At 50.0% G+C, this 24,104-nt stretch overlaps 1 protein-coding gene across 4 annotated transcripts in view; it reads left to right on the top strand.

Annotated features, from left to right (window-relative positions):
• The first annotated feature begins 322 nt into the window (after positions 1–322).
• The window catches only part of RHBDF1 (rhomboid 5 homolog 1), a 38,250-nt gene continuing 14,468 nt past the window's right edge, over positions 323–24,104 (top strand). Inside the window, exons 1-5 of one of the 4 annotated variants that reach the window (XM_056335234.1) lie at positions 323–842; positions 1,400–1,572; positions 16,975–17,116; positions 19,318–19,448; positions 22,035–22,136. In XM_056335234.1, the coding sequence (XP_056191209.1) occupies positions 16,997–17,116; positions 19,318–19,448; positions 22,035–22,136 (353 nt within the window). In that variant the 5' untranslated portion in view covers positions 323–842; positions 1,400–1,572; positions 16,975–16,996. Of the gene's footprint in view, positions 843–1,119; positions 1,371–1,399; positions 1,573–16,974; positions 17,117–19,317; positions 19,449–22,034; positions 22,137–24,104 lie in introns of those variants that run through there. The other 3 variants (XM_056335230.1, XM_056335233.1, XM_056335231.1) reach the window with 3 other exon arrangements.

Here is a 24,104-nt window from a genome sequence, read left to right as displayed (position 1 = left end):
GGAGGAAAGAAGCAGTTTAGGGAAGGGATGATACGCTAACCACATGGCTGGAGGAGGTGTGAAGAACTTGATGGGAAACACAGGGCTAAGCATGGGGAGGGGAATGAGGCAAAGCAGGTAAAGTACAGTGACAGAGCGAGAAGGTAACTGGGAGCAACCCAGGCCAGCGCCAGCAGCTGTGTGCCACCCCTGCGAGAGCCCCGGCACCGAGGGCGGCAGCGGGGCCGGGGCAGGCCCAGCAGGGCCCTGGCAGTTGGCTGTGCCCGGCCCCTCTGTGTCCCATCGTGCCGAGCTCGGCTCCCCCCCGGGGCTCCCCCCGGCTCTGCCTGCTCTCGCAGCCGGGCGCTGCGGGGAAACGCAGCTTCCAGCAGCCCGGGACTAACGGGACCTGGAGCTGCACCCCCAGCTCGGCCGGGGGTGGGCGGTTGCATCCCCCAGGGAGCGCTGGCCACCCGTGAAGCCGACCCCCAAAACGCCGGCGGTGGAGGCGGGGGCTCCACGCCGGGGCTGCGGGGGCCGCGGGCGGGCCGGTGGCTTCCGCCCGGCGCGGCGCATTCCTGCACCGTGAGTCAGGGCGGCGGCGCGGCGCTATGCGTCGTCCCGCGGCCCCGGGCGCTGGCACTTCCCCGGCGGGACTCAGGCCGCCGAACGCCGCTCGGTTCCCGTCTCCCATTTGCATGCCGCGGCTGTGAATGGCGTGCCCGGCCGGCCGGCCCCTGGCACGGGGGAGGAGTCTCCGCGCCCTCCGCGGGCCGAGCTCGGCGGAGCCGGTCCCTTAAACCGCACTGGGGGGCGGCCCGACCCGAGCGGCGCTTCGCCGCTGCGTTCCACCCGCCTTTACGGTGAGTCCCGGGGCTGAGGGGTGTGGGTGTGTATGTGTGGGTGGGGGTCGAGGCGGGGGTGCTCCCGGGGTTCGGCGCACACGTGAGTTGCGGGCTCCGTCCCGTCCCGCGGCCCGGCCGCCTCAGCCGCGGCTCGGCAGCCCCCTGCTGGCGGCGCGGCCGTGAGGGGCAGCCCCGCGCTCCGCCGAGGGCCGCTCCCTGCCCGGCTGAGGCGGCGCGGACGCGCCGCCTCAGCCGGGCAGGGAACGGCCCTCGGCGGAGCGCGGGGCTGAGCCCGATGTCCTGAGGTGACGGCGCCGACCCCTGTCAGCCCTGAGAAAATGCCCCCCGCCCCCCCCCCCCCGCCCGCCCACCGTCGTGAGGTAAAGCGCGGGCTGGGGCAGCCCTCGCTCGCCTCCCGGTACCTCAGGTGGAGAGCCCGGCCCTGTCAGTGACAGCTGGAAGTAGCAGCGTTTGGATCTGTGGAGAGGATCTGTGAGGAGAACCAGGGTTTCACAGCTTTGACCGTGGATTTCTGGACATCGGGAGGTTGGTGACCCTGGTGCTTTCGGCCGTAGGTGAAGGTGCATGGTCATGGCGTGTTTCAGCTGATCCAAGTCCGCGCTGGAGCAGAAATGGCCCCTCCGCCCCCATCTCTTCCCACACGTTTGCCACCCGCCCTTCCCCTGATGCTGTCACCGCTGTTTCGGCAGCCACTTTGTGGAAAACATACTGCTTTTTACACGTAAAGGTTAGTTTTCCTCAGGACCGAGTCCCTCAACTGACTTTTCACACTACGCGCTGCTGGCACGAAGCAGAGGATCACAGCAGCCCAACTGGAGCCTGAGTAAGGTTGTTGCAGGATTGCGTCCTTGGTGCTGAGTCCCTTCAGGCTCCTCAGAGAGCGACCTGTCCTTCCCCTCCATCGCTAGCCCCGCTGTGGCCAAAAAGCCCCTTGTGCACGTTGCAGCTTGTGCTTTTCTCCCCTGTAACTCGGGAGAGGCGAGCGGCAACACAGATGACTTGTGCCTGGTGCTTGTCCTTGTGCACGGGCATGGTTCTGGCTGCTGGTTCTCTTGCCAGGTTGGCTTGGAGGGGTGCTCGGTGTTGGTCAGGGATGCCTCCAGGCCGGGTCTTGGAGTGAGCAGGAAGTTGTTTCCTTTCTTCCTGTTTTTGTCCCCATAGCTGCTGATTTCCTCTGGGAAGAAAGCTGTGTATTCTGCAGTAAAGGAAAAAATAGTCGCACGTAACGGGAAGGGACAAGGCAGCAAAGTTGTAGGTGCTTCTGAATGAAGCATGGGACGAGGAAGGAGCGCAGGGTGTTAACTGCAGTAATGCTGACAGACCGGCATAGACAAGTAGCTGCCTTTGTGCCATGACCACAGCGGTAAAAAGGGCTGGCTTGAGGCCAGCTGGGGAGCTGACCCTTGGAAGGAGAATGGGATTTCCATTCCAGTGTGTGGATATATGTTGCTCTCCAGCTCTTCTGTCTTGGTGGTGCAGGTTTTGCAAGAGGAGGTGATAACTTGTGTTAGATTGGTTAATATAGTTAGAAGAAACAGATAAGCTTTCAGATACTTCCTTGAAGTTTTCATTGTTAAAAGGACTTTATGAAAGGCCCTGTGTACCTGAAAGCTTGTCTACTTTTTTTTTTTTTAACCCTCTGTTGCTCTAATAACTGCTATCATCCCCCTCTCCTGCTGCATCCCTCTTGTGTCCTTAGATCCTCGTGGCTACTGCTGGGCAGCCCAGGTCTCCACTGTCTGTGTGCGGATTCTTGGGGAGTTTGGTGCCATTCCTGAGCTGGGACCCTGCCAGCCTCCCGAGAGGTGCTGTGGATTTGGAACAGGTCCCCAGCTTTGTTGTGGTTTCTGTGCTCATCGGTCCTGAGCCCCCCTGGAAGGCAAGCGGCTCTCGTGCGTGGTCATCTGTCAGTGGTGTGCCTGATTGTGTGTGTTCCCATGAAAGGAGGTGAATGCGGCGCAGCGTAAAAGCAACTCCCACAAAACTAGTTCTGCTCTGGGACTTCCCATGACAGGCTTTTTTTTTTTTTTTTTTTTTTTTAAGCCATACAGTTGCAAGAGATCTCCTACAAACTGGCTTTTCAGGTTCTCGGGAAAGCCATGGGCTGGCCCCAGTCTCAGGAATGTCTTGCTCTGTGCCTGGGTAGGCTTCAGCCGGGGTGATGAGCTTTGGATGTGAAGAGTGCTGCTTGCCTGCAGAGCAGAGCAGGCACCTCTTCTCTAGTGAGCTCGTCCTTCCTGTGGCTTGGTGCTGAGAGCGCATGGCCCTGACGTGTCACCTCAGTCAGGAGTTATGTCCCTCGGAGAGGGTCAGCGCCTCGTCACTGGACTTGGCAGATGGCTGATTTAATTTTTGTGGTGGGGACTGCAGTGAGCCTGCAACTGAGCGAGGTCGTGAGGCAGGAATAGGAATTCCTTTTGGGGTCATCAGTCCTGTTCTTCTGGAATCCAGACCCGGAGAGTAGTCAGCAAGTCCCAGCACGTTGCCCTGAAAGAGGCAGGGTCTGCTGAGTGTGGCATGATAGGACAGTTGATTCTGGGCACAAAGCCCACATGCTCAGATATAATTAGTAAAGATTTAATTCCATTCAGTGTGTCAGATCTCTCTGCAGTGCAAACACAGCCTGGTTAGTGCTGAAGGCCTGAGGTGGGAAACATGACCAGGAGTCCCAGTTTTTCCTCTTCCGTTCAGTGTATCCAGCAAAAAGGCTGGCAGAGCACTCCGTGTGCTGCTGGGGATGCTGCCCACTGAGTGAGACTGGCTGTGAGCTGAAGATCCTGGTGTTTCTCTGTATCTCTAGCAGAACGATCTTTGAGAGGATTCTTCCCTTGTGGTTGTTCCCTTTCTTCCTTAGTTTTCCCTTTCTTCCTTAGTTTTCCCTTTCTTCCTTAGTTTTCCCTTTCTTCCTTAGTTTTCCCTTTCTTCCTTAGTTTTCCCTTTCTTCCTTAGTTTTCCCTTTCTTCCTTAGTTTTCCCTTTCTTCCTTAGTTTTCCCTGGATGCTTTGGCATCCCATGAAGACCATGTGCTCTTCTTGGAGGTTCCAGCATTAATTGTGACCCAGTGTGACACTTCTTTTAATTGCTGTTCCTGCAGCCACCTGCCTGTTGCTGGTATATGACCCATTTTGGTAGAAACACTTAAAACTCAAGGATGGGTTCCTTCCTAAACATTTTCCCTGAACTGAGATGTGGATTAGTATCCTGTCTTTTCAGCTGAAGAGGTGCTGGGCTCCAGGTCTAACTTTATTGTCATCTAGTTGGAATGAAACGGACGTGAAATGTGCAGATCCCACCCGGTTTATTGTAAGGTTGCCTCCCTGATGCTGGGTATGTACCTGTTGTAGTTTTAAGTAACCCACAGAACGCATGTCTTGTCTGCCTGCTCAGAGAAGTGTGTTGGATCCTCTCTGCTGAGAGTGTGACAATGTCTCAATGTGTGCTGTAGCCTGAATTTAGTGGGACTTGTGTTGTGGGTAAAATGTCCCAATGCCGCTGGAAAATAGAGTGAAGATGGTTTCTTTCTTCAAAGGAGGGGAAGCCCTGCTGTTCAGGGTCATGTGGGTAGTGGTCTTCTCAGTGGTGGTTTTTTTTTAATCTTTGTGGTTTGTTGTTTTGGTTGGTTTTTTTTTTTTATCTTTTGGTTTGCTTATTTTTTGCCTTGTTCAGAACCAGCAGACAAACCAGTTGAACTGAATGAACATGAGGACCTGTTGCTTACTCCACTAGTGTCCAGTGATTTCCCCTCTGAGGTCAGCACCCACCATACAAGTGACAGAAAAATATTTAAAAAGGACAATCCTAGTCCTGCAGATATTAGTCCCAAGGGATCAGGGAGGCAACAGGCAAGAATTAACCTTGGAGGGAAATGAATCTGTTAGACAGCATTTCCCATTGTCATGCTGGCAGCTCTTTCTGTGTCCTTGAAGAACCCCAAACTGATTTGGTGTGTGATGTGTGCTCTTGCCACCCAGGCCTGCTTTCTCGAAGTCATAGAGGCCCTCACTCCAGTACAGCATGGGGTGGGAAAGACTTGCCTGCCAACCACTCTGCTTTCACAGGCTGGCTTGACTGTGCCTTTGGGAAGGTCTAGGGGCAACCCTGTGAGAATGGCATTTCCACAGGGAGCAGTGGAAATTGTGTCTGTGCTGAGATTGCCCATTGTCATGTCCTTGTTAGCTGAACTTCAGGGGTTTCTGATCGCTTGCTCCTTTTTTTGGTCCTGCTCATCTAGCTGCCATACAGGAGTAGTTGAAGCCCACTTAAGATCCCATGTCTCATACTTGCTGTTTTCAGTCCATACTGCAGTAGGAACGAGGAAGTGTGTTTTTGTTTTTTTTTAATGTGTGTTGGGATGTCACAATGAGCAAATGAGTAGCTGAGTTTCTGAATAAATCACCCAAAGTATGGTCAATCCTTCTGAATAACAAACGGTGGCGATTTGCTACTTGGTGAAGGCGGAGAGCTTACTCTTCATGTTAAGGTTAACTTAAATCTCCTAAAGCTACTGAGTGCGAGTTCCATTGGTTGTGTGCTCTGTTTGCTGCAGAGACAGCAAATGTCAGATTGACATAAGGCTTGTTCTTGCTGAAATTTGCTTTGGGTGCACTCTTCAACTATGTAGATGAACCATTTGTTTCAAATATATTTAAAGCTATTTTTTGCATACCATTGGAAGCATTAGAACTATTGTGATGTAGACCTGAGCAGCGGATACTCAAATTCTCATTTCTGGGGCCTTTAGCAACAAATAGACCTTGCCCTAGTAATCAGAGCATCTCTAAAACACAGCGATTATTAAAGGAAATGTAATTTCTTCTCAGTGAACTAAGAAGTATCATTACAAAACACTTCCCTGGCACAGTACAGCCTTCCCAAGGGGAGAAGAGATATCAAGACATGCCTGATCTTGCCTTTTCTGGAAAGCCTACCTTTGCCGCCTCCTCCCCTTCCTGTTTCCACATTGCTGAGAGACAGCCCCTTGCTCTGCTGGTCAGCAGCAATCCCTACTTTGAAGGTGTGTTTTTTTTTCTTTAAAAAGGAACAATCTGTATGAGGTCATCCTGAAGCTGTGCAGGATGCTGCTTTTACTGTTCTACAGGTCCAACGCTTACTTGGCTTTGACTCAGTGAAAGTTATAACAGCTTGAATTTTAAAATCTTGAGGGCTCAGGCAGCTGCATTGATGACTAGAGTTTCCGTATTTCAGGAGTTATTGCCCTGTTGCAGGCAGCACATGGGAGGTACTTTTCTCTGTCAAATTCAAAGCCCAGTGCGTTAAAGTGAACTGTAGAAGACAGCAGGCTGTGAGTTGTTTTGCCAGAAAGTGTGAGCATACCTTCCTATTCTCTGACTACTCTGGGACTGTAATTTCAGGGAGAGCAGTGAGAGAGAACGTGCCATTCACTCAGATTGAAGAAGTGTGGTTCACTTAGTTTTTTAATTTGGTTTGCTAAAACAAAGTTAGAATTTGATTGTTTCTATTTGCGTTATAAATGAGTTGGTGTGTTGGGCACACATGAACATACACATGTGTACACATACCTGCAGAGCAAGACTAAGCTCTTCTTGCAACTGCTTTCCAGTTAGACAAAGTAGGAGATGGTGTGTGGCTGACTGTCGAGTGCTAGCAAGAGTAGAAGTCAGACTCCTGTGTCCCTTGCTAAATCTGCTAATGCTTGGGAAGAGCAGCTCCAGCTGAACCAGCTCTGCTCTGAGTCCTTGGCTATTTAGTTGTTGCTTTGAAGGAACTCCACTGAGCCTCATTGCTGTGGGCATTGCTGGTGGATGCAGGCTTGTCCTCTCACTTGGATCCAGGTGAACAGAACTGTGGTTGTGTTGGAAAAAACCGGTGTGTGATGGTGAGTGAAGATGCTCTGAATTTCAAAGGAACGTGGAAAGAAAGCTGGCTTGAATGGCTCAGATGCTGTGGCTTCCATCCTTCCTGAATATAGTCCGTCTTCTGGTGGCTCCAGTGTTTGTTATTGTTATTTCCTCTAAGATTTTTTTAGATTGCTATTCAGCATGGTTTTATGTAACTTTCCATAGGAAATGTTGTCATTTGTGGCAGTTTTGATCTCATTTGCCAATGGGGCGTTTTTATTTAGCACAACAAACAGTGATTCTTAGCTGCTTTAGTACAGAGAGCTTTTGCCGTGGAGGTTGGGTGGCTTTTGGTCTAACATAATTCTTGGTTTGGAGTATTGTGATCTTTTTAGGGGAACTTGCTAGTTTTGGCAGTTGCTTTTCCATTGATTGTTTATTGATGTCATATTTTCTAAACAAACAATGCTGTAATCACTAAGAGGCGTTACTTTACCAAGAAAATTGCTCTTGAGGTGGGTGCACTGGCAGCAGCTATTTCAAAAGCAACCAGAGCCAGTGTTTACTGCTGTCTTGAGAGTTGTACCAGTGTTGTGTTCCTAGCTTTCCTTGTCCCGAACACTTACAGTACTTGTGATGCATATGAGGGCTGGTGGAAAAAACTTAAAATGCACAATTCCAGTGAAAAATTGTACCTTTGTTAAAATACAGTGGCAGGATTTTGTTGGTTTTGTCTTTTGTTTTCTTATGTGGGGTCATGGCTTCGCTGACAAAAGCATTTTTGTGCGTCTTACCTTGCTGTATAATTCAAGCAATAACTGTGTCCATGGTACTTGTGGATCAGCCAGTACTTGACAGCACATCTGTTTTACTAGTAATGAAAATAAATCCAGAACAGGGTCTTCTGCAGCCCCATTAATTGTTGCAATGAGTTAAATGCATACTAAAATAGTTTCTGTGATCATGCTTTCCTGCTTCTTTGTTAACAAGGAGCTGAAGAACGTGTAGACCCAGGCAGAGTACTGAGCCAGCTGTGCTTTGAGGCTGCTGGGGACCCCAGGGCAAAGGGCTCTGCCAGCTCAGCACAGGCACTGCTAACCCAACAGGCAGCTGTGGCTACCTTGGAGTAGCATGCAAGAACAAGGCTTGTGTAAGTGATTCTGCTGTAGATACGCTTCCAGTGCTGGCAGTCAGTTGTTTATAATTGGAATTGTTAATATTTGAGTTGTTAATGTGATTATACTTGTTATCCATTCTGGCTATGGTCACTGTGGCACTGGACCACCAGTAGTATCCTTGGGTTCCTGCACAGGCATGCTGAGAAGCATCAGCTGTCTGGTAGCTGTAATGGATCTCTAGGTGGGAAGCCTCTCCTTTTGAGAACCAGGCAGTGCTGACTCTACCAGCTTCCCTAAGGAATGGGAGTGATGGTTAGTGCTGGCTTCTCTCACCCTATGTTTGACATACTGTGACTGGAGCTATGAGCAGGTATCATCATCAATCTGTGCCCAGATGTAGCCTATAAGTGGCGTGCTGTGACCAGGGTATTGGGACATGGCTGCTGGAGATGTGGCTGTTGCATGTGGTGGCAGGCTGGTGTTCTCTGTGCAAAGCTGCAGGGTGTGTTCATGGAGAGGCACAAACAGGATGAAGATGCCAAAGTACTCCAGAAGGATTTCCACTGCTCCCTCCTCTTTGTTTGTTATGTTTTATACTCGAACTGTTCCCCTTGCTGGTATCTGGTATCTAGGGGCTGTAGATGGTTCTGTATTGGGTTTACTCTAGAAGGTGGAGTTGGATGCTGATCGCTTGTTGCCTGGGCCCTGTGTGGACTCTGGGGTGCAGGCATGCTGGCTAGTGCTGTGAACCTGCTTCTGTCATCTGGTCACACATGCTTAGGAGATGGAAAAGACAGCCCCTCTGTCCAGTCTGCTCTACTTGGCTCCTTTCCACCTATTTGCTTTGTGGGTGCCACAGGCCATAGATGAGCAGGGGAAACTCATCCCTTGGGAACCCTTCTATGGAAGCTCCCCATGCATGAGGCTTGGCTGTCAGCTCTGGAGAAATCTGTGGATGGTTTGGATGTTTTGATCCCACCAAAAATTCGCTCTGCCTCTGGTGATACAGTAGTATTTTATTCCTGCTGCACTCAGCACCTGCAGTGAAGGCACTTCTCAGAAGATTTTTTAAGCCTCAAGAGATGCAGAACCCACCACCTCCCTTGTGATAATTGTTAGCTTCCTACAGTGCTGCAAGTGTGAGTTTTTTGCCATGTTTTCGTGATTGCTTTAAACTGTGCTGCCTTGAGAAGCAGTCCAGTCGTTTGGCTCCAGCTGCTCTTTTTGTTCCCCTTTCCTTCTGCTGGCACAAGTGTTTGTGGAGCCATGTGGTGACTTGGATCAGGGAAGGAGCTTGGGCTGGAACAAACCGTTTTCTTTGCTGAGCTAATGTGGGTCGGTTCCCAGTGTGGATCACCCAACAGCTGCAGGGATGCCTGTGCCAGCACGAGGAGGGGGGCAACACAGGGCTGGGGGCACTGCTTCTTCTCTTGTCTTGCATCTCTTTCAAGTGGGTGTGACATCTTTATAGCTTGAATTTTGAGCGTTGGCTTCTGTGTTCTTGTTACTATTCTGCCTTTTGTCTGCTGCAACAAAAGGACCTTGAAGATCAGTCAATTGCCTGTGTGAGTGTTGTTTGTAGGCTGCAGTTGGGGGTCATCTTTTAACCTGTATTTGGAGAAGCTGAACTACAGATCTGGGGACTAATGGGAATCAGAGAGTTTTCAGAGTTCCCTGTTTTTTCTCTCTTCTATATAAGGGCGCCAGATCTGGAGACCTTTCGGGTCCCATGTGATGCTGCTTTGAAAAGTTTTAATGCTGGTGTTCCAGTAGGAACTTGTTTATTATTGATTTCCATCATGACCTGTAGCTTTTTCTGAAAATCAAGAAAATCAGTTGCTCAAAGGGACATCTGATCTGCGCTCCTGTTCATGAGGTTGACTCATATACATTCGGATTTCAGTGGCAGATGCTTTATTACCTGTATTTAAAACCCACTGGCTCTGTATATAGCTGAACTTTCTCCAAGTTCAGTGGGTCCCAGTTGAAGCTTTGCAGTCTTGGTGTGCCTCTTGCATACCAGTATCATTCTACAAGGCTTTGCATTGAATCCAAACCCTTGGGTTTTTGCTAGTGTAGCTTCCCGTTTCCTGTCTGCTTGGCCTCTTCCAAGCCAGGAAGTTTCCACTGGTATTTCTCAGTTAATTAAATGAAGTGGTTCACGGTGAGATCCCTCCGCGCTGCTTTGGTTGCTTGGGTAGCCGCAGAAGTTAAAAGACCTTCTCCATAGCAAGCTCCCCACCTTGGTGGGTTCCTGCTGGCGCAGCTCTGCAATGGTGCTGGCGTGCTGCTTTCCCATGATCTACTTGCATGCTGGTTTTACGGCCACCTGCTCAAGCGTGCTCTTTCTAGGTTGAAAAGAAAACTCTCAGGTGGAAGATTGTGTGCTTTTTAATTCACTCTCTACAAGGCAAAGTCCTCTGTTCCATTGAAGCCCACGTAAAGGATTTCGGCACCTCAGATCCATTCTTCCATGTTCTGCTTTGACATGAAGTTTAAAGACAGTTTGGGTAGGGACAGGTCTTTCCAGTGTGCCACACTGGCCTGCAGGAAAGCTATGTCTTTTAATAAGAGGTTGGCTGTTCCCCAGGCCTCCTGTCTGGTCCCTCTCCAGAGGAGAGCACAGGGGCTCAGTGTGCTGTGTGCGTGCTGGCAGGGGCAAATGCAGTTTCCCTGAGCACTGATCTGCTGGGCTGGGGATGGAGGAACATTGTTTCACACAGGTGGGGGACAAAGGTGCTCAGGCTGTAGTTTGATGTTTCAGCTCAGCTGCTATCATGCTGAGCTATCACTGAATAAGCTGGTCCTACCCTTCCTCTCTCAGGTTGCACAGAGCTTATCTGAAATTGAGCCTCTTCAGGATGCCAGATCAACAGGAAATAATTTACTAGGGTTAGTTTTGTGCTGGTAAAACACCTTGAAGTGGCTCACTAGAGTAAGGCAAGACTGCTTTTTGGGCAGCAGCTAGCTGTCAGGTTGGTTTGCTTGCAAGCGGAAGGCAGGGGAACCATTGCCTGTGTGATTTGGTGCAGGCTGTTTTAGGCAGTATCAATCCCTACCATCACTCACAGAGCTTGTGCATGGGAGAGGGCAGTGAGAGGGGCAGTGGGCGTGGGGATGGTAGTCCTGCCAGCTCCCTGCTGTGCAGGGCTGAAAGGGCAGCGTGTCTGCCTAGCTTGCTGCCAGGCTTGTGCTCAGGGGTGCCTGGGTTGCTCTGACCCCACCTTCTGCTTGGCAGCCTGTGGGTCTGCAAAGCCTCATGGCATCTCCTCCGAGCTCAGCAGTGAGGGTCAGGAGAGCAGGAGAGCACCCTGCACAGGGCTGCTGGCAGAGCAGTGCTGCTGGCCTTGTTTCATTTCTGAGGTAGTTCTTAGGGGGAGACATGGTGGTGGTCTCAGCTAAAGCCTGGGTGTTGCTGTGCCCTCAACAGCCTTTTCTAGAGTGCAGGGTCACAGGCCTGATCCTTCTTCCTCATCCCTGCCTGCCCTCAGCCCCTCCATCTGGCTTGCTTTAAAGGTCTGGCTTGCGCCTGGTATTCGAGATATTATTTGTAACTTGTTGGGTCTGTTCCATGCTTGATGGTTTTATTGGCAGCCGCAAGACTGAAACCCCACTGCTCCTCTTCTCCTTGGGCTTCCTGCCTTTTCCCTGCTGTGCCAGCAGAAATCCTCCTCGAGAGAGAGGCACAGCCAGCAGTCCACTGTCTCCCCTGGCTCACTCTGCCTGGAGAACACATTTAGGATCCCGGTTTCTTTGCTGTCCCTCCACCCGGATGCCTACCCGTGTGCCTCAGCCAGACAGCTGCATGGGCAGACCCCTTCAGGTACACTGGCCTTGCCTGGGACTCTGCAGAGCAGGCATGGCAAATACAGCTGCTACAGTGATGGGAGTTTAAAAAGTGGAAGAAAACAGCTGGAGGCTGACCATGGGGCGTGGTGATCAGATTGCAATGGAGTAGCCCAGGTGTCTTTTACGTGCACACGCTGTGCTGGAGGGGAGCAGTGTTGCTGGAGAAAGTAGATTATGTGTGTTTGTGTGGCAAGGTTGAATGAAGTTGTTTTTTTGTTTTGTATGTTTTTGGAAGGAAAAAAAAGCTTTATTTTAAATGGGAATGCTGGTAAAATGGAAACTTTGGAAGAAAAAAAAATCAGCATGGGAGTAGCTTCAGTTATCTGTTTAAATGGAAGGATGGTTTGTCCTTGAAATGACTGTGCAAATGTCTGAATGTATTTGAGATGCCTGTCAGTTTTAGGAGCATACTCAGGCTTCTGTACAAGGCTTTTCCTTCTCTGTTTGGGTCAGTGGATTTCACTAAGCAGCTTTTCTTGATCATGTGCCAACTTTGGAATTTAATGCGCTCTCCCTCTTTCTTAGCCTGACCCACAGCAGAGTGGATTTGGCTTTTGTTCTGGTACTGTGACCTTGCTTTGGCACGAAGCTTTTGAAAATGACTTTCCCAGAATATCTGCAATATACCACCTTTTTCTTTTGTTTGTTTATTTGCATTGAAATGGACTTCATTAATAATTTTTGCACTGCTACCGCAGTTGTACATGCAGCTGATCAGTTGGAAGAAGCTAGATTTACAAATGCTGGGTGATCAACCTGTGTGCTGGAGAAGAGTTTGTGTTTCTGGATTCCTCAGTTCAGTGATGCTGAGGGAACAGCTTCTGAGCTGACTGGGCAGTGCAGGTGGTGGCAGCAGGACTGGAACTGTGCCAGCACTGGGATGAGAAGTCCAGGCAAGTATTGGGGCCATTCCACCTCTTCCCAGTCTCTTCAGTGTCCTTACCCATGTCTCCAATGGCTCTTACATGATTTTGGTAATAGACTTCTCTCTTGATGTCACTTGGAATTGGTATCCTAACGGTTCCCAGAAGTTGAGTTTCAAGCCCCAATGACAGGTCACAAAAGCTTGAAAGCATGAACATTTCCACCTTCCCAGGGTGAAGATATTTAGTATATGTCAAGGTTGGTGGAGCATTTTCTGGACTTTAGGAGGTGCTGCAAACCACAAGTGAGAGGTCTGGAACAGCTCCTGTCCAAGGACTGAGCAGCTGGATGTGGATCCTGCTGTGCTTGTGGGAAGAGAGGATGGTAGGAAGGGCATGGAAGAGATCTGTAGAGTCAGGATTGGCATGGAAAAGAGGACAAGGAAAAGCTGTTCACTCTTCTAGCCCAGGCCTGAGAACTATGGGGCATCAAGTGAACACAGGAAATGGCTGGTTTAGAGACAAACTGGAGAAGATGGCTTGTCACCCAGTACATGTTTCAGCTGTGGAGCTCTTTGTTACATGCAGTTACGAATACCAGAAGTTTGCTTGATTTAAAAGATGAGTTGGATAAATTCTGGAAGAAAAATCTTTGGATTGATGCAGAACCATTAAATGCAAAGACATCTTTGGCACCAGAAGCCTCCGAGTTATTCATAGCACATGCCATGACTCTGTCCTGGGAGATAACGACTGTCGAGTGATCCTGTACTCTGTACCCATTGCCAGGCATCCTCTGTTGGAAATGAGATACTGCCTTTAGATGGACGCTAGGCCTGACCTTGCATGGCTGTACTGTGTATGTTCCTATCCTTCTGCTGTCAGTGACCTCTTCAAAAAGCTTGTTGGAACAGTACTGAGAAATTGGGACTGAGGATATGGGGCCATTCAAATGAAATATGTACCAATGCAGTCAACTCTGAAACAAAACCCATTGGCCCAATCAAATATGTGGATGTTGTATCCTGAAATACTAACCCCTGAAAATAATCGAGGGGTTAGTGTGAAACTTAGCATGTGCTTTTAGAGACAGAAATTAGTGACTGCAGCACTTTTGAGTGAGGACCAGGTATAAATTAGGGGTGTTACCTGCCTTGCAAAGCCTCTGTTCAACCATCCAGCTGTACATGTATGTACGCAGCTATGCACCTATGTACAGCTAAACTATATGTCTATGTATACGGCTGGATCCACATTCAGTCTCGCCATTAATCTGCTGGAGACCTGCCTCTTATGTCCAAATCCCAGTCTTTGTGCCCTGAGTCAGAGGCAGTTGGCTGACCTGTGCTGTGGCCGTGTATCCACAGTGTGCAGAGGATCAGGCCCTGCAAGTTTCATCTTATGTGTTTGTGAGGTTTAGGCTTGGCCGCTCCAAATGCACACATGTAGTTGGGAATGCTAAACAGCTCTGCCTTCACTGTACTTTTTTATTGGGAAACGAACATTTCAGTAAGTAAGAAAGGTCAAACTGGTAGAAGAACTTGCTCCCAAGTACTCTGTTTGCAGTCACTCTTGAAACTCACCTGGTTTTTAAACACTTACACAGTTATATATGCATTTTAATGCTTTGCTATTTACAGAGCTCTTTAATGGCTGAAGTTGGGACAAAGCAGTGCATTGCTTTGTCAGCTACGTGAATTTCATCTTGAGATCTTCTTTTGGCCTAACGTACAAACTCAAGTCAACTTTGGGGATAATGATAAGGCCACAGGCTTGACCCCATGTGTGTGCGTGCTCTGTCCTCTTCCTTGCATGTGGCGTGTGTGCACACTGCTGAAGATCCCTGTGCACTAGTCTGCAAGGGTTGCAATGAAGCCAGCGTGATGGATAGGTGAACATCCCTGTCTGTGGCAATTTGGGAAGGGGGACTGAAAACAGATTTCACTTGAAAGTCTTTCACAGAGTGCAGTGTTGTGCCAGCTTTTGGACATTTCATTCACTACCATCCTGGCTTGGTCTCACTGTTTGATAAAGCTGCAAACCTTACACGCTTGTATGCGTTACACCCAAAGCACCTGCTCACAAAGGCAGCTCTGTAGGTGGACAGGAAGGAAGCTGAGTGATGTCTGCTCATTAAAGAGATGCTGGAAAAAGAAGAGTTGCTAGTTCAGAGGCTCTGCATTTGCCCTTGAAGGCACAGAAAGGAGGCTCTTAAGTTGCATCATGAGGGGCATGTATGAAATAGGTTGTGTTTGGTCATGCTAGACTGGTGGCTCTGTCCCTCTTTGCTTGTCTGATTAGAGCATCTCAAGAAGACCTGGTGTTCGTGATCCTCATGGGTAAATGCTGGAGCTCTTTGCATTACACCAAGGGAGTTTTTCAGGTATGAGAAATCTGCTTTGCTTTCTGACCTCACCGTAAAGGCAAGTTTGCCTGTTTGTATGCAAGACTGAAAGTTGTCTTGTAGTGGATTTACCCTTACCAAGAGCAGACGTGAGTTCCCCTAATACTCTTATTTTCTTCTTATAGGAAGTTAGAACAGATGCATTTAGTCACCCCTGTGGCTAGGAGTGGAGGGAAGGAAGGAATTGTGTCCCTCTAATGTATGGCACTGTCTGCACACAGGACTGTGGTGCATATATGAAGGGCATGTCTGTACTTGAATTCCCAGACTTTTGGGGGCCTGTGGTATTTGCTGAAACCCAACCTTCACCCACCTACAGCTGAGTCCTCCCTATCTGTCGTTCCAGCTCAGCTGAGCGCGGTGCTGCTGGCAGCCAGCCCAGCTTGCAGGACTGAGCTAGCAGCTGGTCTTCAGCTCCTTTTAGATGAGATTCTCTTCTAACCCAATCCAGATCATCCCCCTCTCCTTTTTGTTGACCTATTCCCGCCCCGCCCCGCCCCCCCCCCCCCCCCCCCCCCCCCCCCCCCGTGTTTCTTTTGCAGTGGTAAGCTTTGCCACTTGTGCAGCTCCCTTTCCAGAGCAGCTGCAGTGAGCTGTGGGAATATGGTGGAAATGCTGTGAAAGGCAGCGCGTGTTTCAGGGTACCGGTGCCTAATACAGGTTGGGAGGGACCTTCGCAGGTTGTCTGGCTCGGGCACTGTGCAAGGCAGGGATAATTCAGGCTGCTCAGGGTTTCATTTAGTTGAGTGCTGAATGTCTCCAAGGATGGAGGTCCCTCTGCCTCTGGTCCTGTCTTAGGACTTGGCCACTCCCAAGGAAGAATCCTTGCATATTACACTCATTAAGCATTTAAAATAAATTGACTGTGTTAACATTGTAAGAGCACTGAGTTTCAATTGGAACAGAGAGCTTTTCTCCTACTCCCTTTCAGATCATGTGTGCCTGCTAAGTTAACTGGATTCTTATTCCATCTGTCCACCATGGTGGGAGAAGAGGCTGGGACTCTTGATATTATTTTTTTTAATTGTTTTTTTTTGTCCCCTGTGGAATGTGTGGCCTAGGACAATGCAACGGGGGAGCTAGGAGGGAATTAAATCTGTTGTCCCATTCAGCACATGTGTCCCACTGCTAGCTTGCAGTTGCATTTGTGCTAGGAGCTTGTAGAATAACTTAGGTTGGAAAGTACCTGTGGAGGTATTTGAGCTGATTCCTCCAATTAAATCTATTTTCTTAATTGTTTCTCTGAGCGTGCACAGTAAAGTAGGTGCTCTGCCAGCCTGAAGGAGTTGCATGGTCCCTGTCCCACTGCATGCAACCTAAACAGGAAGAGAAAGTTGAAGTATAGTAGAGGGGGCAAGATGACAGCGAGTCACTCTGGTTCCTCTGGAATTTTGGTAACACAGCGGTTTCTATTTAAATACCTTATCATTATTATTTATGTATGAAAACCACTCTTAGTTCAGGATTAGTGCCAGTTCTGTAATGTTGATGCTATACTTATATTACTTTGTGCACTATGTTGTGTTTCTGGGAAATGACTACATTTAGAAGAGATCAGAACCAACAACGAGAAATGGCCACTTGCTAATTGCTAAGTAGTAGTTAGGTAGGAAAGTTTGGTGCTGCTTTGGATGGGCAAGGGTGCCTGTGAGTCACAAACTGTTTTTAGAGGGAGGTCAGTGGCTTTTGGTATTGCAGCTACTTATTCAGTTGGGACTGGATCCAGATCTCATTAAGATTTAATTCATGGCTGGTTCTTAAGGAACCTGGATCTGACAGTAGTCTCAGCAAAAAACTTAATGGGAGGTGACTCTCAAACTTGTGACTGGCACCTGGCTCAAGGTCCTGCAGGCCTTAGAAATGCACTCTGTCCTCTGAGTGTCTGGTCCTGGCTGACCAGTGCAGACACAACCTGTGATGCCTGAAGCCTCACAAGGCACTTTGGGAAGTTGTTCGATGTGGGGCTTGGCTCTCATCATTCACAGCCTGGAGGAGAGTGCTGTGCTTGACCCTGCTGGCATGTATGTCAGGGATGAGCCTGCCTGCTCCTGACTCTGATTTCTTCCCTCTTCCTAGGCCTGAGGACGAACGTGGGACAATGTCGGAGGTGCGACACGACAGCACGAGCAGTTTACAGCGGAAGAAGCCACCATGGTTAAAACTGGACATCCCGGTGCCGGTGCCTGTGTCGGTGCCAGAAGAGCCCCAGCCTGTACAGGTATAGAGGCTGGGGGCAGGAGGAAGGGTCTGCAGAGCCATGGAGGGGGTGTGCAGAGCCTCACTGTGCCAAGAGCATGCCTGTGCCCATGGTCTCCAGCAGTCCTGGCTGAGGGAAAGGCAGTGTGTGATGGCAGGTCACGAGGCCATGTGAGAAGGGGCAGAGGCGTTGAGTAAATTTATGATCGCTAATTAACTCCTCCTTGAAGGGGATGTGGGAGGGATGAGAGTGGGTTGCTGATGTGCTCAGATCAGTGGATGTGACTTTGTGGATGTGTGGATTGTGAAAAGTGTCCTGGCTGGGGGATATGGGAGTGAAGTATTCAAAGAAGCATTTCTTAGGGGACTGGAGGAGTGAAGGGCACCTAGACAAACATGAGGCCCTGGAAGTGCTGGACCTCATGCTGAAATGAACAGGGAATGAATCTGACTTATGAACAGCCAAGATAATAACAGGCTGTCATCAGTAACAGCAGAGAAAGAACAGTTACTGGCAACACAATGCTTTTACCAGCATGAGAAACATAAGAAAATCATGTGGGATGGGAAATAAGTAACATTGAAGAGTGGTGAAGCAGAGATGGGGTGATAGGTTAACAGGAACTGCGCAAACTGAGAGAAAACATAGGTATTTGTGCTGGCAATAGGAAGAATAACAGGAAATTCTGCTACAAGGTGGCAAAAACTCTCATGTACAGGTGAGACCTGGGTAGGATGATTGCTGGCTGCTTGTGTGACCGTATTGCAGGAACAGAGACTACCGGCACCAAAGGCAGAGCTGGAGGAGGGTTCTTACTGCCCAGCTCCGTGGGTGGGGTGCAGTGCCCGGGTTCAGTTGCTTGTGTGGAAGAATGGTTTAGCCATCAGAGAAATGGAGGGTTATAGAGCTTCCCTGGAGGGGAGTTGAGGATGAGCTTGTCTTAAGAGGAAACCTATGTTGAGCTTGGAATAGCAAAGACTGGCCTTTTTGCTGTTCCAGCAGTTATGTGACAGCTTCTGGCAGATAAATCTTGCTCCTGGTTTTCCCCTGGAAGGAAAGTGATCAGGGTTCAGTCTGCAGGGATTCGAAGTGGAATGCGGTGTTTTAACTGTGGAGTGTTTTTAAGTGGAATGCAGGTTGAAACCTTCCGAATCACTTATTTAGGGCTATGATGAATGTTCTCTTGTGTGAAATCTCTAAATCCAGCGGGGCACCTTCTGCAGAGGCACTCTGTACTTGTGATGGAAGCTGGCAGAGGTTCTCTGCAGGTCCGGTGTGTGCAGCACAGGCTGTCAAGTTAAGAGTGTGTAATGGGCTCCTTTGGCTTACAACCTGAGTATCTATGTATTGTTTTCACATAAAACATAACAAAAACGTTAAGATTAGTGGAAATTATTAGCTTTCTGGGCTAGAGGGGCTGGAGTAGCGAGTAGTCTTGAGACGGAGACAGTGTCTGACCAGAGAAACAGTTGATTAGATCTTCACTTGCCAGAGGGACAGTCTGCTCCGCCTGCATTTTACAAATGGGAGATGGTGTCTCTGCCAAGCTGATGAAAAATTAATCTGGAGCAGCCCTGGGGAGGCAGTTGTATGAGCTGAGAGCGGTCCGGTGAGCTTTGTCATGTTTGGTAGGTGACATTCAGCCAAGACATGCCAGGAGCTTTCAGACCTGAGTGTGTCCAGACAATTAGGTTATGAGCAAAGCTGATGTGACTTTCCCAGCTTGCATAGCCTGCACCAGGCAGCAGCTACAGCGCAGACCCACCCACACCTCTCGCAGGCTTTTAGAGCTGATCCAGAGTCACTTATGAAGCAATCTCACTTACTGTTCTTCTCATCACCTCGTGGAGTGGTTTAGGAGTGCATGACCTGGGTTCCTTGTGGCTAGAAAAAAGCCAGGAGGGTATGTTGCAGGAGCTCGTTTAATATACTTCCATCTACAAGTGGCTATCAGTCCATGGGCCAGGCTAGAGCCAGTCTGAGCTGAGACCCACTGCAACACACAGGTGCTGTGTCCTTGATGTTAACCATTCTGTTCTGCAAAGCCATTTCTGGCTAACATGAACACAGTCCTTGTTAGCCTGATTTTGTTGCCCAACTGCATGCACACTTGTTGGGGTGTTGGGCCGCTGTTGAATTGCTAACTAGACGTTTCACAACCTGACTGGCCCTGGAGAGCATCATTCCAAGAACACTGACAGCCCTCCTGCTTTTCCTTGCAGCCAACGAGACGGCAGGCCTTTCTGCGAAGTGTGAGCATGCCCGCTGACAACAGCCGTGTACCCTCCCTGCCTAATGAAGTGAGGAGGCCGGTGCTACAACGACAGACCTCAATCACCCAGACCATCAAGAGGTGAGACGCTGAGTTCACAGAGCCTGCTTTAGTGGATTCTGCCATCCATTGCCATCCTTTATTTGTGAATTTATGGTCCTCTGCTTGTCCCATTGCCTGGCATTTAAGTGGCATGCTGTCACACCAGGATTAGGCTGTCTCCCTTGTTATCTATAATGAGGGGTGGGTGCAGATAGGTCGCCACTATATTAGCCCAGTGGTGCAATATAGCCTATCTTTAGTAAGTGAGGAGACAAGTCCTGGCAGGCAGATTGTGGTCATCAGAACAACGAATGGTTCTTGTCACCTAGAGACAAATTTTGACTGCTCCCATGACAGAGGGAGCTGGCTGTTTCTGACTAACAGGATGCCTCAGGGCCTGATGTTTAGCTGAGACTGTGTGATGTGGTGTGTTGGCCTTGCTTTGGTACGGTATCTGAAACTATATGATTGCTGGGGGAGGCAGATGCCCATCCTGAGTGGGCCAGGGCTCTCAGCAGCTTGGCCCCTAGCATTGGGTCATTGGCAGGTCCTTGAGATGGCCGTGGCGGGTGATGGAGAGTAGGGAGAGGCTGCTCTGGTCTCGTCTCCCATGCCTGCATAGGGGGTTATCATTTGTCCTTATGACTCACAGGGTCTCTGAGACATGGCCACAGAGCTGGATGCTCCTTCCCTCCTTGTGGGAAAGGCTTATCCCAGTTTGTCCAAAGGGAGTGGCTCTCCCAGCTGCTCTCCTGAGATGCCTGGCTTGTATCCCTGGCAACGTGTCAGGCCTGCCTGGATCACAGGAGCATCCCTGGAGCTCCACAGGTCAGGGGCACTTTCAGCCAGCTAGGCTTCGCCCACTCACAGAGGAGCAACTTTCCAGCTATGGGAGAGACTGACCTCCCACGCACTGTTTTCCTTTGCCTCAGACATTCCCCAGCTGCCATGGTGGTGAAGCTCTCCCACAGCAGCAATCTGTGATCCTGCTTCTTACAAGGTTGGGAGGGCTGAGCCATGAAGCAGTGTCTGCTCTTTTCAGGGCTGTGGGTGGCTTCCGGGCCTGCCTGAGGCTGTCCTTGCACACCTAGACTGCCTCTTCTCTCACCTCCCTGCCATTGTCCCGCTCCTTGCCAGGACAGTTAGGCAAGTGCATGTCAAGGATGAGGGAATACCCTGGGAGGGTGCTGCAAAGGCCCTGACAAGAAGCATTGTGCAGGAGGGCGAGGGTAACCTTCTCCCCCAGAGGTCCTCACAACATGCAGCTTGTGTGTAGGGTGGATTAGCTGGGGAACTGAACCAGTTTGGTGCTGAGGGAACAAATTTTTCCCCAGTGCTGCTACACTATAAGACAGACAAGGCATATGGAGCTACAGTGAGCAAGGAAGGAGCACTGGACAGTGGTGGTGAAGCTGCCAGACACCAAGGGAGATGCTGATGTCCTGCCTAACACTGGGGGAGGTGGGCAGACACCTGTGGCTGTTGCACCAACAGACCCCATGACTTGTCTTCCTCTTGTCTGCCCAGGCTGTAATGGAAGTGCTGGGGCTCAGGTTGGTGGCTGCGTCCCTGCCTGTGCTTAAATGGTCTGTGTAGGCATTTTGTACCCTGGGAGTACATGTGGTCCTGCAGGGAGTAGCCCGGAGATACACAAATGGTTTTGAGTCCTGGGAGTCTTCTGCTCAGAGTGTGTATGGGGGGTTCAATGCTATTTTGCAGTGCTGAGTTGTCTCGTGCAGGCTGTTGTGCAGCATGGGGGGTGGCCAGGTCTCTTCCTCCTGGAGGACTCACAACTTGCGGGTGACTTCTACAGAGTGCTGTGGAATGTGGGTAGGAGAGCGGGGGCAGCAGTGGGAAGGACTTTCCAAGGGGCAGAACTGCAGGAGATGCATACGTGACACGACACCAGCAATAAAAGCATGAAATAAGTGGATCGAAACAAGGACAGGAGACTGGAAAGTACCAAGGAAACTTGGGCTTGGAGGATACAGATCAAGTGTGAGCCTAAGGTGAAGTCTGTGTGGTCCAGAACATGGCATGGGAGTGATTCACTGAGTGCAGGCATCTAACACCACTTCTAGTCTCCTGGGGTGTCTGAGATGTCCATGCAAGACAGCAGATGTGGCACAGATAGACTAGTGCACCAGGCAAAGATCCTGCCAGGGTCAACCAGAACAGGCCCAGGACACTTCCAGTGGCATCAGACACCCATATCGAATCAGCTCATTTCTTGTCCTGCTGACACCTCCCAGGTTTCACACTCTGGTATTCAAAGCCAGCCAGTGGGCTATGTAGCTGGGTGTCTGGGCAGAAGGCAGCAGATCACAGAGGTCTGGGGCTGAGGGGGATTGCAGTATCCTGGTATCTTCAGGAGCAATGGGAGACATACCTCAGAGGTGCAGATGCACCAAAAAGATTCACCAGCCTCCTGGGTTCAAAGATGGTGCTGTGTGGCTTGAGTCTGATTGTTTCTCTTAGGTCACGCTCTCAGCTGGAGGCTGCTGTCATGTGCAGCGTGGCTCAGCTGCTGCCAATGTGGCTATGGAAGGAGATGGGGAGATGCTGGATGCTCCTCTCCACAGCCCTGCAGGCTTCTTCCCTTCAGCTTTCTTTTCTTTGCAGCAGACAGGTACGGTTTGAAAGGAGTCAGACCCTGCCCATTCATGGGCACCGGGTGGGCAGGAGTTCCCTGAGAAAGCGGCAGTCCCTGCCCCGATCGTTTTTCAGGTACTGGTAGCACTGAGTGTGAAACCCACCCCTGCATGTGTGTGCAAGGGCTGTTGTGAACCGCACAGATTCTGGCTGTTGCTGGGACCACGCTGCCTTCCCAGGGCTGGCCAGGAGGCCTACAAACAGGCGGGAGTGAGAAAGTTCATGTGTGCTTCTAACAAAAAACAATTGTCACTCCTACTAAATATGTAGGCAGCTGTCAGTAAGTAGCATGGACTAACAAGCTGTCCACCCACCAGCCTCACTCCCTCCTTTCCTAACAAGCTGTCAACTTCCTGGTGTTCACTGTAGCTGGAATATCTCCCCAGGGCAGCCACAGTGCAGCCTGCCTTTGCTAGCATCAATGCAATGTGTGGCATATGCATATGTTGGCCCCAAAGCCTCCTTGGGGCAGAAGGGGAAGGAAGGGAAGCAGCACCGAACAGATGTTAGTCATGTTGGTCCAGACAGAGCTCAGAAGCGGGTCAATGGAATAGAGCATTCACTCTTTCCTTGTTGAAGTCGTGACTTTTTCTAATCCAAATGTGACTGTCTTCTTTTTGAGGTCGAGGTCTTCGTTTACTTAGCACCAAGGAGATGAGCCACTCCAGGAGTCCAGGGCACAATGGCCCATCAACCACCACCCCAAGACTGGAGCTCAGTAAACATTTAAATCAGACAGACAATGTGACTTTGTTCATGGCAGGGTCTGGACCTAATGCCCAGGAGTCCATTCCTGTCCTGCCTTCCTCACTTGGCCAGATGCCACTCTGGCACTGTGTCCACCTTTGGTGACTTTGCATTTGGTCTTGGGCTTTCAGGGCTGGTTAGCTCAACACGATCGAAGGGCAAGAGCTGACCTTTGACGTTGGTGTGTTGCTTGTTAGAGTGCTCCAGGGAGTCTGTAGGATGTGATGGGGCTTCCCACCTGAACAGGGGCATTCAGCATGTTCCCAGGGTGCTCCAGGTACCCTAAACTCTGTAGTTGGGTCTCCTTGACTATCTCAACTATGATTAGAGTGCAGAATGCTCTTTACGCTGCCGTGACCAGTAGTGGTATCTGGCAGTTCAGGAGTGGCCCTCACAGTGCAAAAGAGCTTGGTGGTGGCTTGTTCTTCCAGGCTAGCCGGGAGCACACCTTCAGAGGGCTCTGAGGCACTGCTGTTGGCCCAATGGGCCATTCATCAGCAGGCTCGTATGGGCACAAACAACCCACAGTCCTCGCCCTTCGAGTAGTGGCCCCTTGTATGGGCTTGTCATCCAAGGTCACCTTGGTGTTGGAGTATTGGTTACAGTGGTCTATGAAGAAGCTCTCTGAATTAGAAGACTTTTATGGTGCGTGTTGTGCATCTGCATGGCCAGAGCGTTACCCTCTGTGCTATAGGCTTGGTTTGGGTCTGTCAGGCCAGGTGCTGACCCTAGGCCCATCTGCTCTGAACAGAGATGAAGATTGCTCTGACAAGAGCATCTGAGGTGTGGGTCCATGGGAGCAGAGCAGTGCTCTCAGACATGCACGTAGCCCCATCTCTGAGGTCTGGCCGCTGTTGACTTGCTGAGGCATTTGGAGACATCTGGGTCAGTGAGGTCAGGTAAGGTCTAGCAGTGGTGCCACGTGACCTCATGCCTGCTGAAAAGTCTGTTCTGGATTGCTGGGAGAACAGGGAAGGTGAGGGCAATGTGTGGTTGTTTGCATCTGGAGGCTTTAGCTGGAAAGGCTGTGGGTTCTAAATTCACATCTTTTTACATTGTGGCTGGACACCTTCACCTGTTCATTGATGGTATTTTTGCTCGGTAAGGTGCAAAACACAGGACTAGTTTCCTGTCTCCAGTGCACTGGAGAGTTTCCCCATGTGACCTAATTCTAGATTTAACTTAGCCTTTACTCCAGTGTATGTTTTAATACTCCCTTAGTGATCTGTGAGGTCTTGCTTCTCAGCAGCTGGAAATCCTGCCCCTGAGCAGGAGGTCTGAGGCCAGGTTTTTGGG

The sequence above is a fragment of the Falco biarmicus genome, chromosome 4, assembly GCF_023638135.1.
Source record: "Falco biarmicus isolate bFalBia1 chromosome 4, bFalBia1.pri, whole genome shotgun sequence".
Lineage (NCBI taxonomy): Eukaryota > Metazoa > Chordata > Aves > Falconiformes > Falconidae > Falco > Falco biarmicus.
This window is presented reverse-complemented; position numbering and strand designations above follow the sequence as displayed.